Source organism: Sinohyriopsis cumingii, chromosome 12 (assembly GCF_028554795.1).
Source record: "Sinohyriopsis cumingii isolate HCF-2022 chromosome 12, ASM2855479v2, whole genome shotgun sequence".
Lineage (NCBI taxonomy): Eukaryota > Metazoa > Mollusca > Bivalvia > Unionida > Unionidae > Sinohyriopsis > Sinohyriopsis cumingii.
Genome location: NC_142972.1, coordinates 89611755 through 89626412, shown reverse-complemented (window position 1 = coordinate 89626412; position 14658 = coordinate 89611755). Strand labels below are relative to the sequence as shown.

The 14658-nt window shown below is 34.2% G+C and overlaps 1 protein-coding gene across 4 annotated transcripts in view; it reads left to right on the top strand.

Moving 5' to 3' along the window:
• Positions 1–14658, top strand: part of LOC149786943 (uncharacterized) — a 170433-nt gene that overhangs the window by 96713 nt on the left and 59062 nt on the right. For all 4 annotated transcript variants that reach the window (XM_089977476.1, XM_089977477.1, XM_089977475.1 and 1 more), the window contains 2 exons: positions 1687–2196; positions 9461–9712. In XM_089977476.1, coding sequence (XP_089833602.1) covers positions 1687–2196; positions 9461–9712 — 762 coding nt within the window. The remainder of the gene's footprint in view (positions 1–1686; positions 2197–9460; positions 9713–14658) is intronic.

Sequence of the window (14658 nt, the reverse complement as noted above, 5' to 3'; positions counted from 1 at the left end):
ATTATCCCAGAATATTATGTAATATCACGAGCAAAAAACAGTTACAAGTGGCTTATGATGGGGTCAACAACCCATTGCGTAAAACCTTGTAGTGATGATTGTTGTGGATTTCATTTTGCTAGTGTCTGGCGAGGTAGTTTAGAGCCAAAACCATGTGTAAAATGCAGGATGAGTGTCGGAGGAATCCCTGAAACATGTATTTCTTGTAGGGGGAGAACATATAGAGTGCTGAAACAATAATATAAAATAAACTGTGGGTCACAGTAAAAGATGCTAAAGATTATCTTCATAGTAAGCTTAATAATGTGCTGTATTATACCGGTATGTATCAACACAATTTCCTCTCTCTATAATTTATACTGCCCAGCTAAAATTAACATGGAAACAACAAGAATCTTGCTAATTAAGCTTTCATACAGAAACGATCTTTTAAAACACTCAAATAGGATCAATTTAGCCTTCCCTGTTTATTTAACCCAGGGATATCCCGCAGATTGATTCTGGGGTCAATACAAGACCTACATCGGCATTTCTGATACAGGTATGAGCTCCTCCTCTTGCTTATTGGAACTGTCTGCTTTTGTAAATTATCTTTGCAGCTGGTGGCTTTGTAATATCAATTTTCTTCATTCAAAATGATACTGATATGCTTATGGCTGCTATCCAGAGTAATGAATAATAGTGCATTCAGAATAATTACTTTTATAATAATAATGTCATCTGGAATAGGTATTTTCTATTTGAATATGCAGCTGAATACAGTGTAAAACATACCTTTTTTACAACTTCTGAAGTACTGTTTGACTCACCATGGAACTTGGTACGCATGATGGTCTTTGTCTAAAGATTATCATATTCATGAATATTGTTATCCTATGATTATTGTTTTAAGAATTGTTACTGTGGTAGGGGGGTACACTATAGATATTATGAACTTCTGAGGTAAAACTATGCATTCACAACATGCAGTGGAGACAATGTGGCAACATGCAGTGGAGACAATGGCATACCTCTATGTTACGTTCATGTACTGTGGCAGAAATTTCTTTTGATACTGGAATGTTTTGGGAAAATGTGTAAGATCTAAGCACACGAGTAACCAAAATGACTGGTCCCTTGTACTGAAGAAGTCAGCATGGATTAGTCAAATGTACACAGTCTTTCTTCAGTTATTAAAATAGGGAAAATTAATTTTGCCAGACAAGGCAATATCATCTTTTGAATAAGCAGTGAATGAATGACAATAGATAATAATGTTACAAATGTTGTATGCTCTTTTGTTTTCGATTTACCTCCAGGAGTGAAAATGACAAAGCAGAGCTTTGCCGTTTTTTTTTTATAAGTGAATATCTGAAGAAAGACCAAGCTGTGTGCTCTATAACCCAGATTGTACCATCAGTCATACACTGGAATCAAACGAATTAAAATTATTTAAGTATTCCCTAGTTACACAGGCTAATTGTTAAGTAGCCAGTTTAACCAGTGAGGAAAATCTAGGAAATCCACGGAAGATATATATCTTAACCAGTTCATGTGCAAAGGATATTGTATGACGAGTTATGTACTGTTTGGATTATTGGCTTGTCTCCATCATTTGGGCAGGGGTGGGATGCTGAAACAGGATCCATAAATTATGTTTATGTGAACAATATGCTCACTATTCCAGTAGGTCTTCTTTATTTTTAGAACCTGATGAGTATGTCTGGTAATTATGGAGATCACCTTGCTGTGCCCAGTTTTCCTGATGGTAACATCCCTGGTCTTGGAAATCCTATGCAGTATTATGCAGAGCATTCCCTAGATGTAGAGGATTCCCTAGATGCAGACCATTCCCAAGATGCAGAAGATTCCCTAGATGCAGAGGAATCCTCAGAGCATTCCCAAGATGCAGAGCATTCCTCAGAGCATTCCCTAGATGCAGAGCATTCCCCAGATGCAGAGGATTTCTCAGATCATTCCCAAGATGCACAGCATTCCTCAGAGCATTCACTAGATGCAGGGCATTCCCAAGATGCAGATCATTCCTCAGAGCATTCCCTAGATGCAGAGCATTCCCAAGATGCAGAGCATTCCTCAGAGCAATTCCAAGATGCAGAGGATTCCTCAGAGCATTCCCTAGATTCAGATGATTCCTCAGAACATTTCCTAGATTCAGAGGATTCCTCAGAGAATTCCATTGATTCAGAGGATCAGATGGTAAGTTTATTTTTTTTATATCATGGTCGTATCATGTTGATATGTCTATCCATTCCATACATCACAAAGTTTGTTTTTGATTGATAACTGTTCAAGACTGACCATGGGCATGCATATACACAGCGTGATACATAACCTCACAAAAGTTCAATTATTCCTTTATCTTTGCTCAAAAGGAGTTTCTGCCTGGTTGATGGCTATCCATTCTTCTAGTGTCAACATTTTATGTTCAGCAGAGTTTCTGATTCACTGTTTTATATGAATTTGTCTTAGAATTATTACCATCTTATTATGTTGTACCAGACATAAACTGGACAAAGTCAGTATCAGAAGTAAGCATTATGCAAAGTTACTATTAGCTTACAAATTTAAACTTTGTCAATTGATTGCTTAATGGATGATCAGTTACATAAGTCATTAACTAAGAAAAAAGTAATTGTGATTTTATTATGTAATGGATGATCAGTTACATAAATGAGAGAGAGAGAGAGAGACGAAATGAAAGCTTAACCTCAAGGGATGTTTGACTTAATATTATCGTCTTGTGAATGAACTAATATCGGAAATGGCTTTTTGTTGAGCTCTTTATGTAGGTATGAACCAACCCAGACTTAACACACAAAAAAGAATTACAAAAACAAGACTGTAACAGTTTGGTTTTTGGCAGAGATGTGTACGATCAGCTGAGTCAAAGGCTTTCATGTTTTGAGAAAACCAACTCTAAACAAGAAAGAATAACATTTCATATAGCTAAAGTTCTGTTTTATTTGGTGAGGTCTGTTTCGCATAAGCAATATATTTAAGGAGGGATAATACCTTATGTGTTTACATGTTTAACAGGCTTTTATCACATAGATGTTAGATTGTTCTTGTAATTGAGTAAAACAATTCTAGTGAAAGAAACATAAAAATTTTAGATAGCTGAAATTATGTTTATTTAGTGAGTTATATATGGCGTAAGTGATATATTTTTCTCAGAAGTAAAGAAGTGATTATACGTTATGAAATTGAAAGTTTGTTTAAAAACATGCATAGGCTTGCATGGATTCTTCCATTTTAAATATATTAATAGTATAGGTAGATTGGATCTTGATATGTAGTTGTTGTGAAAGTTGGCAATATTATTATCATGACTAAAGGACTTGTCATATTTTTAATGTTTTATATAATTTTGTGATTGCATGATAACTACTCACAGATAATTGTCCCGAGTGGGTTAGTGGTCTAAAGTATATGCCTTTACCAATTATTGCTATCAAGTCTCTGTCCTTGTTGGGTTCAAGTCACAGGCATGGCAGTTTGATATGTGGGAAAGTATGACAGTAGCTTCCTGTGAATTGGTGGTTCAGTGTTGAATCGTTAGCTAACATTATCTATGATGTGATTTTATTATTGATTCAGATATCTCTTACATGAGTTATTTGCTAACATATCTTTATTTGTGAATTTCTTACTTAATGGAAGATCAGTTACATAAGTAAGATATGAAATAGAGTGGAAATGAAACACAACATTGAAGGATGTTTGAATGAATAGTATAGGTTTGAGAGCTGATATTGGAAATGGATTTTGTTGAGACCTTTATGTAAGGTATGAGAGATGTGTATTTATCAGGTGAATCAAAACTTTCATGTACACGAGGAACAAAAAACAATTCTTGTCATATAACCACAAACATTTGATAGGACCAAAGTTGTGTTAATTTGGTGAGTTCTGTTAGGCATAAGCCATATTGTTTCATCTTTAATGATGATAATAAATTAATTAATACCATATGCAATAGAAAGCAAGGTCTGAAAAGTTGTATAGGAATGCTTTGTATCTTGCTTTGCAAATAATATTCATGAAATAGGTTGATTGGATCTAGTTGTTTAGTTCTTTTGGATAATGCATTATCTGTTTGTGTAGTTCTTGTGGATAATGCATTTTCTGTGTGTGAAGTTCTTTTGGATAATGCATTATATGTTCATGTAGTTCTTGTGGATAATGCATTTTCTGTGTGTGAAGTTCTTTTGGATGATGCATTATCTGTTCATGTAGTTCTTGTGGATAATGCATTTTCTGTGTGTGAGGTTCTTTTGGATGATGCATTATCTGTTCATGTAGTTCTTGTGGATAATGCATTTTCTGTGTGTGAGGTTCTTTTGGATGATGCATTATCTGTTCGTGTAGTTCTTGTGGATAATGCATTTTCTGTGTGTGAGGTTCTTTTGGATGATGCATTATCTGTTCATGTAGTTCTTGTGGATAATGCATTTTCTGTGTGTGAGGTTCTTTTGGATGATGCATTATCTGTTCATGTAGTTCTTGTGGATAATGCATTTTCTGTGTGTGAAATTCTTTTGGATGATGGATTATCTGTTCATGTAGTTCTTGTGGATAATGCATTTTCTGTGTGTGAAGTTCTTTTGTCATTCCAATACAGGTATTAACTTCATCAACACAAATTAAATGTGTAAACATGTGCCTATTGTCTTTCAATCAGTTCATTTCATGGCTAAAATAAACATACTCAATTAAAGCTGTGATGTGTAATAACTTTTATTATTCAACACAGTTTCATTTACCAATTGGGTTGGTCCATTTTGTAATTGGGTTGGTTCATTTTGTGAAATTTACCAATGTAAATTATCCAAATTGACTCTTGTACAGCAGTCTTCAAAGGACTTAAGACATTACTGTTGTTATGGTCATCCTGTTATGTAATATGTGAAATTTTGTTTGTTTATATCTGACTACCAAATCTTTTAATTGTCTCTGACAATTACCTGTATGAATTCCCAGTGTTAGTTTTACATGAGCTTTTAGCCAGAGATATTGCACTTTGTACATACTAAAAGTTGCAATATAGTGTTCTGAATATGTCCATTTTGTGAAGTGGGATTAAGCAAATTTGATCTAACATGACGTGTTGTGACAGATATACCTTCATCATAGGAAGAAGGTAAGAAAAGGGATGTAGGATTTTGTCCTAATTAGGATATAATTGATTTCCTCTCATTTGACTGCTGAAACTTATTTTATGGGTTTTTGTTTATTTGTTCTGTTATAGCACAACAAGGTAAAAAGATTAATTAGAGTTAAGACAATTGGAATAAAGGGACATGCTTAAGGACACCCTGACTAATCTGATCTACAGTGCCACCTCAGCTCCTGTGATCTGTCATGGCTGGATTATGTGAGATGTTCTTTTGGATAATGCTTTTAAATGATCTTTTTAAAGATAATTGAAATCTTTGCACGTTTGAAGGTGTAATAGCATTTACAAGTCATTCTATTTTGGTTTATAATAATAATGATAATAATAATAAATGTTAGTGTTATTATTATTATTATTATTTTTTTTATTATTTAAAACAATACCCTGTATGCTGATGACACCCAAATATACAAATCTTTCCACCCAACTGAAGTTGATGCTACCATCCAAGGTATAGAGAGGTGCATTTCTGATGTGAAATCATGGATGACATGTAACAAGCTGCAGATGAATGATGATAAAACTGAGGCCATTCTGATGACAACATCAAGACTTTCTCTTTCAATCCGTTACCTCAAACAATAAATATCAGCAATACCAACATTAAATTCACACAATCAGTATGAAACCTAGGTGTTCCTCTGAAAAGTACTCTCGCATTACACCAATATGTCATGAACATATGCAAGGCTGCACATCTTGAGCTGAGACGCATCAGCTCCATTCACAAATATCTTTCAGTTGATGCCACTAAAACATTTGTGTGTTCATTATTACTTTCAAGGCTGGATTATTCTAACTCAGTTCTGTCTGGTTCATTTCAATATCTACTCCAGAAACTTCAAAACGTTCAAAACACAGCTGTTCGGATCATACTTAGAGTACCACAATCAGAGCACACATCCCCGCTGCTTTGTACCCTACACTAGTAGTTATCCAATTCGATCCAGAATCAAACACAAAATTTGTTCTCTGTGCTACGTTTCACTGACTCACTCCAGTCCAACATACCTATCCGACCACACCCATGTGTACACACCAGTAAGATACTTATGCTCCTCTTCTGACAATCGTATACTCATTATTCTCAATATGAAAACAAAGTCTCTACATGAAAACAAAGTCATATGGACAACATTCTTTTGCATATTGTTTTTATGTTATAGGTGTTGTCTAATGTTGTAAAGCGTTTAGAGCTTCTAAAGATTAGGCACTATACAAAGTCCTCATTATTATTATTTATGATTATTATTAATGAGGTTGACATAATTAACTTGCATATGGCTTACATTATGGCCCTGCCATTAAAACATACACATTCTAATACTAACAAAGATATAATTTAGATATTAACATATCTATTACATTTAAAATCATGGCTGGCTGTTTATGCAAGCTTTACAGTCTGATTTTAAGAAGAATTATGTGCCTCTTCCTACACATTACATGCTTAGAAAAGAACCTCTAATGTGGAAAAACAATTTTCCCACTACGGCATAAAGCTTTTATCCCTTTCCAAATTTTTTTTTCATAGATAATGTTGAAGTGGTTGGAGCAGAATGAAATATTTTCAGTAAAGATACATAAACAACCGGCACATTTAACAGTTTACATGTTTTGTATTATATAATTCTAAGTAATTTTGTATCCTTTGGCTGCTGATTGTGCTGATTGTATAAACATTATCAAGATTCATTGTAAATTTAAGCTAAGTTTATTGTCATGGATATTTTGTAGCATATTGTAAGTTTTTATTTAGTTTGATGCCAAAGATGCATACATCTTTATCATTAACATATGCTGCACACACCACTGCTGCAGAATGGTTAAACCACCTTGGACTGTCATATATATATATATATATATATATATATATATATATATATATATATATATAGAGGTATAGGACATCGTGTTGATTCCTGTGTTACTCACAATAGTAGCTTCAGCTACCACAGGCTAGATCATTACAGAATGAGAGGTGAGTTCATAAGTAATTCCTGCCAGTACATGGACTTTATGCAGTGAAAACACCTGTAGTGTCAGACTTTCCTGTAAGATGATAGCATCTATGCAGTCAAAAAAACCTAGTGTAAACATCTCCGGGCAATACATGGCCCCTATGCAGTCAAGACTCCCATAGTGTTAGCCTCTCCAGTCAGTACATGACCTCTGTTCAGTCAAGACACCTGTAGTGTAAGCCTTTCCAGTCAGTACATGGCCTCTGTGCAGTTCACGATACCAGAAGTTCCTCTTCTTGAGAACAATAGAAACTGTGTCCATTTAGCCCAAGGCTAAAATATTGACGATTGCAGAGGAGCTTGGGTGCCTGTGATGCATTGTGCTGGTTCACCAGCATGTGGACATGCCCTGGCAACCATCAACCAGTCCTGAACTATGTTTCAGATAATACCCACTGCCATCTGGATTAGGATTGGGAGAGCCAGTGGTTAAGAGAACTCAACCAGTATCATAGATCTCCAGGAGACAAGACTAGTTGAGACATATTCAGTACGTGAAACTGACTACACCTGATGCTGACATGGAATGAGTGCTGACAAACTTTTTGTGCCTGTTGAATGCCTTTTTAGTCATCATTACCTGTACCCAAGCCATGTACACATCCCCTGAGGGCAGAGACTGCTTCTGCAATATTTTACCTGACATCCTTGTGTGTGTATGACTGACAAGTAGCTTATCCTTCATTGTGATTTAAATACAAGAGTTGAGTCGTGATCATATCATGTACATCATGGTGTCAGTATGAATAATGAGAATGGCTGAAGATTACTGGAATTGTGCATTCAAATGCAGTTTTGAATCACCAGCATATTTGTTGCAGTGTGTCATTACGCCACCAAAATATCCAGTCATTGGCATCAACTTTACCTAAATATTACCAGGAGACACAACACAGCCTGTGTACTTCACACTCACCTGTATCATAGTGCAGAAAATGACACTAACCACTCATTTAATGCCACATTCAGAGTATAGCCAAGAATGTTAAATAAATTCAAGCATGAAGGCTTCTTACATGTGAATATTTAGCGTGAAAACAACTGCAGTTTTTCAAATCATTGAGCAGATTATGTCACAAGAAGGCCTTAAAGGGAATGCAGATTATGTCACAATATGGCATTAAAGAGAATGCTGAAAAAGTCTGGAGTGTACTGAGCATAATCTTATATGAATTAGCCGACACCAAATTATGTGAAAACTTGATGCAAATAAAAGACTGGTTTGTGACCAATTCAAACAAAATTGTGTCAGTGCCTAGAACACAACATACACCCAAGATTAGACCCTTGGCTTTCAAACTGGGAAAAAGTGTTGTGCAGAAGACAGACGATGTACAGTGGAATATAGTAAATAAATTTAAATGTTTTAACATAAATTATAAATTTGGGGTTGGAAGTGGGGATGTCTTACATGTGTCTTGTCCAGCCAGTATGCATGTTTATTTTAACTGCATATAATTACAAAGTAGAATCTGCTCATGTCATTGATTTATCATCATGGTTGGGGTAAGGATTAAGTGGTAGAGTTGGGTGTGATAATTGTGTTTTGGCTAGAAGGTACAAATGCATATTTTAATGCTGCTTTTGAAGTGTAGAGTGGTTTATCGACATTGAGTGCTTTCTATTTAGCATAGAAACAATGTTTATAGCTAGTTAGAAAAACTGTATGACTGGATGCCAGTATGTATGTCAGATTGTTGCATTTATTCTTACTGTATTGTTGATAATAAATAAAATAGCTTCAATAAGCAAATGTTTTTATTATATATAATGCAAGTCCATCTTTAAATAAAATGTGTCTACATCTGTATCTTTATATCTTGACATTGTCTGAGAAAGTATTATTGATTTTGTATCAATGATATCAGGTTCATACTGAATGGCCATGGTAATGGATTTATACATTTATTGCAAACAGGCTAACATAATGATTCCTAACAAGTGTTGAGACTAAATCAAGTTTACATGTACGTACATGTATTAGGAAAGGATGTTGACACAAAAACATAGTACTATAATGAAAAGATCAGTTTTTAAGAAATGATTGCAATGTTTCTGGTAGTTTGTAATGCAGACAACACAATTGTCCGAAAGCAATCACTATGTTTATTATAGACAACATTAGGATATATTATGAAAAAAATTATTTATCACCATGCAAGAGATCATTGTATAAATACAGTATATAAATAATGTCACCTGTCATTCTTATACAGGAGATACATTGTCTCTTACTTCATCTGGATTGAATTTTCATTTCTAGGAACATCGTCATGAACTTGGTATGAAATATTTAACGGAAATCCGCTCTTATCTAAGAGACAAACCAACCATAGTGCACTTGGTTGATAAGGACTTTGCCATTGACAACACATTTGTGGACAGTGAATTGAAAGAATTGAAGAGGAAAATTGTAGAAGTGGCTTCACAACAGCCATACTGGGGGGAGGAGATACCCACTCGGTGGTTTCTCCTGGAACAGCAGCTGATGAAGCTTAGGGATTCTGGAATGAAGGTACACATTTAAATTGATGATTACCAACACCAATGCCATTTATGTGAATCCCTTGGATTAAAGATCCCTAAGGGCTGATTTTGAGTTGTCATATTGTTCAAGACAAATGAAATATAATTTCGGATCTGTATGATATGCATCCATCAATCCAGTGTGGCAAGTGGCTTCAAAGTCTCGAAATGTAAACCATATTAGAGATAATCTGTCCATAAAATCAACATTTCCAAAAGCTTGTCTATAACCAACAACAACCACAAAATTCTTGCCAGTCTCATCCTACATTTGACAACAATACTCTCAGGCTAATGAAATTCTGTTTTGGCTCAGTGAACAAGTATTTTAGAAATCTGTGTCTACTATTGTATATACATAAATTATAATGTCGACCACAGTCTTTGGATAAATATGATGACTATTATATCAATAAGTCATAATTTATTTTTAGTTTAGAGAATTTGTCTTGAAAAGAGTATTTTCCAAGGTTTCCATGTAATTATAGTTGACGTCTTTTGACCCACCACAGAATTCACTTTTCTTCAATATCGTTAATCTTCAAGTAAGACTGATCCCATTACAAGATTTTGTTCATCTATTCTTAAACAAATTTTGCTGCAAGTTTTAACTCTACTTGTACAATCAGTGCTTTAAGTTTTAGCTCAATATATCATATAACAAAAGTGCTTCTGGGATGACCTTTTCTCTAACATCCTTTAGCACAAGTTGTTATCAAAACTCCTAAACTAAATGCAGGGTTGCCTTGAAACTATACTTAAATATTCATCCCAAGGTTTAGATTGCCCAAGGCGAAAATGATACTGATTGGACATCCAGTATGGCCACCACAATCCACATCTTGAAATCATTATCACTACTGCTGAATGGCTATTCATATCGCCACGGGATTTTCACCAGAAGATCTCTTATAATTTTTAGTTGTCCCCACATGAAATTGTTGTCACTTGGCCATATTCATCATCTTGCTAAGATCTTGAACATATTGTCACTACATCTCCAATATAGAAAGTCATATAAAGATGGGTTTTTTATACAAGAAATATTCTTATGATATCTAGTTGGTCCTATGTAAAACTTATGCTACCTGGACACCCATTATGACCACCACAGATGTCATCTAACAATGATATTATTGCAACTCCATTTGAATTAATGGTCATAGTAGCATAGGGTTTTCACTGACAGTAGTCTTCATTTAAAGTATTTGTGTGAGGTCTTGTTGTTCATAATGAAAAATCAGCCTCATCTTACATAAATGATGGTTATCAATTTTGTGATGACTACTTCTGTCCTTCTAAATGGAAAATCAATCTATGGTCTACATTGGTAGACTTCGTACAGTATCTTGTTGGTCTTGAGTGAAAATTGTGCTGATCTGACATCCAGTATGGCTACCACAGTGGCCATCTAAGGAATATATATGTATGTGTTATTGCTCCCTCTCCTGCATGAAAAGTCATATCAACTTAGTATGATGTTATATTTGATCCAACTAAAAATGGTGTCAATCAAACACTCAATATGGCCACCATGGCAGCCATCTTGAAAGTCACGTTATTGCCGCTCCTAGATATGAAGTAATTTTGTCCTTGCTTTCATCAGAAGCCTAATAATAATAAAGAGTTGGACTTGAATGAAACTGGTGCCAATCTGACCTCTAACATGGATGCCATGACAGCTAGCTTGTTACTATACCTAAATGGAATGTAATATAAACATGGTGTTTTCACTAGAACACCTATTTATGGTGACTGACTGGTCCTGAATGAAAGCAATTCTTTGGTATCTGACATTTCATGATATGGCTACTTTTACAGGATTAATGGGTATTTAACATTGGGTATTTACCGAACGACTTCTCATGATAATAACATAATCTTCAATGCATATGATGCCACTGAAAATCCTTTTATCACTCTTCTTCCTAAATGGAAGGTGTTATTGGCATCCATCTAAAGTCTTTTAATGATGTTTTCTTTGTTGTAAATGAAAATGTTGAATATCATCATTCAGTATCACCATCCAGTTGCTTATTTGAAAATCATGTTGCTCAAGAATATCACTGGTGGTTTCAACAGTTAGAAGTTAGAAAGAAGAAATTTCTATCTTGAATTCCTGAAAATGCTCTGATTGTAGGCCGTAGTCACTTTGAGAAATGTCTTGTTCAAACGTTTCATTAAGTGAAGCATTTTAGAGATGTTGTAATATGTTCAATACAGTGTTATCTGAACTTTACAAGAATGTGATATGATGGGCTATCTTTCTAGGTCAGATTAACCATCATGATATGTATGGTGCTTTAGAGGTTGGTATATCCATTACACAATCATTCTTGTTATACTTGAGAGACTAATACTGAGACTGTATAAAATATTTGGTAAGATTTTGATAAATTGTGTGAGACTGTTTATCATTTCTTTAGTCATCCATGTGCTTTATTTATTTTAAATGTATTGTTTTAGGTTGATTCTTAACATAATTTAATGAATTAAAAATTGTCTGGAATATGCTGATTGTGTTAAGTAGCACTCAAGTGGTGTCCTGGGTGGCTAAATAACCTAAAGCACCTACCATCATGGATCATTGCCATTTCATCTCTGTGTAGGTTCGAGCCTCTGGCTCTACCAATTTGTGTATGTGAGAAAACTTGCTGGAAGCTTCCCATGGGTCAATGATTCTTCTCAGGTATTTCCTGGGTCAGTTACACTGACCCCTATGTATAACCTATCATTTGATGAAAAATGTCTTTAAAAACCACAATGACAACACAGCACAGTCATGCAGAGTGTATGGAGTATGCACATAGTCACGCAGATTGTGAATATTGAGTATGCACAGTCATGCTTATTTTGTGCAGCATATATATAGTCATAAAAATTGTGTGAAGTATGCACATAGTTATTCTGAAATGATGCTATTTGTATTAAATCTAAAAGAGTTATGAAACCTTTGCGAAGTCTTGTTAAATATCTCTTTAAGTATAGTTTAAAAAAGTTCTTAAAGGAATGTTTTGGAAACGAAATACATATAGGAATCTACATTTTTCTCTTCGTACACATATTCTGGTTTAAGTTGTATCACAATTATTTATTAAGTCATATTTTCAGCAGGTTGAATATGAAAACAGGTTGGCTTGATTTATTTGGTTTACTTTATTTTACATCTTGTCTGTGATTAATTTCACAAACAATGAGATATAGCGATCACTGTGTCCAATTGTCCACCCATCTGGTGTTACTTTTTGGTAAAATCATTTTGTTTTTTTGTTTTTTTAAAGACCATAATCATCTTTCCACCCATGTAACATCACTTTTTTGGGGAATAGTTAATATCTCCTGTTTTAATCATTAGATCACCATGAGAAAGTGCCTGCCTATCTATCTATCTATCTATCTGTATGCATATCTGTCTGTCTGTGTGTCTGTCTGTATGTCTGTCTGCCTACCTACCTACCTACCTGTCTGTTTGCCTACATATCTGTATGTCTGTCTCTCTGTCTGCCTGCCTGCCTTCCTACCTAATACCTACCTACCTGCCTGCCTATCTATCTATCTATCTGTCTATCTATCTATCTATCTGTGGAGGAATTGGATCTAAAAGTATTATGTACAACTCATGGATGATATATATTTATTGTACATCTACAACTCATGGATGAATTGGATTTAAAAGTAATGTCCTCGACTGTCATGGATGAATTGGATCTAAACGTTCTTTCTGTAATTGCCATGGATGAATTGGATCTAAAAAAAACGTTCTTTTTGTAATTGCTGTGGATGAATTGGATCTGGTGATATTATGTGTAAATTACTACGAAGAGAACAAGATCTGGTAGTACTACACATATTTGCTATGGATAAGTTTAATCTTGCAGTATTGTGAGCAATTGCCATATTGAATAAAATGAATCGGGCAGTACTATATGTAATTACTTTGAATAAAAAGGATCTGGCAGCATTATATGTAATGACTTTGAGTAAAAAGGATCTGGCAGTACTATATGTAAGTACTTTGAGTAGATAGAATCTGGCAGTATTAAATGTAATTACTATAAATAAATTGGATCTGGCAGTATTATATGTAATTCTTATAAATAAATTGGATCTGGCAGTATTATATGTAATTACCTTGAGTAAATAGGATCTGCAGTATTAGATGTAATTACTTTGAGTAAAAAGGATCTGGCAGTACTATAAGTAAGTACTTTGAGTAAAAATATCTGGCAGTACTACATGTAAGTACTTTGAGTAGATATAATCTGGCAGTATTATATGTAATTTCTTTGAGTAAATAGGATCTGGCAATATTATATGTAATTGCTTTGAGTAAAAAGGATCTGGCAAAACTATATGTAAGTACCTTGAGTAAAATATATGGCAGTACTATATGTAAGTACTTTGAGTAGATATGATCTGGCAGTATTATATGTAATTACTTTGAGTAAATAGGATCTGGCAGTATTATATGTAATTACTTTGAGTAAAAAGGATCTGGCAGTACTATGTTAGTACTTTGAGTAAAAATATATGGCAGTACTATATGTACTTTGAGTACATAGGATCTGGCATTATTATATGTAATTCCATTAAATAAATTGGATCTGGCATTGCTTCTTTATTGACAAAGTTAGATCTTTTCCATGAGATCTAAATGATCATACTGATATCTATGTTAAAATACAGATTTAAAGGTCACATTTGGTAAATTTGTACCTTGATAAATACACCCTTGTCATTTTTTGGATAGGCATTTTCTGTATCTTGAGAATAATGGATCATAATACTGACATTCATTACACCATAATGACAGATCTTTACACAATAATGCTGATATTTGGCGAAAATATTATCAAAAATTTAGCTACAAAATGGTATAAATTTTAGGTAACATGCTTATAAATTAAAAAAAAAAACTAATGCAAAGTGGCAAAA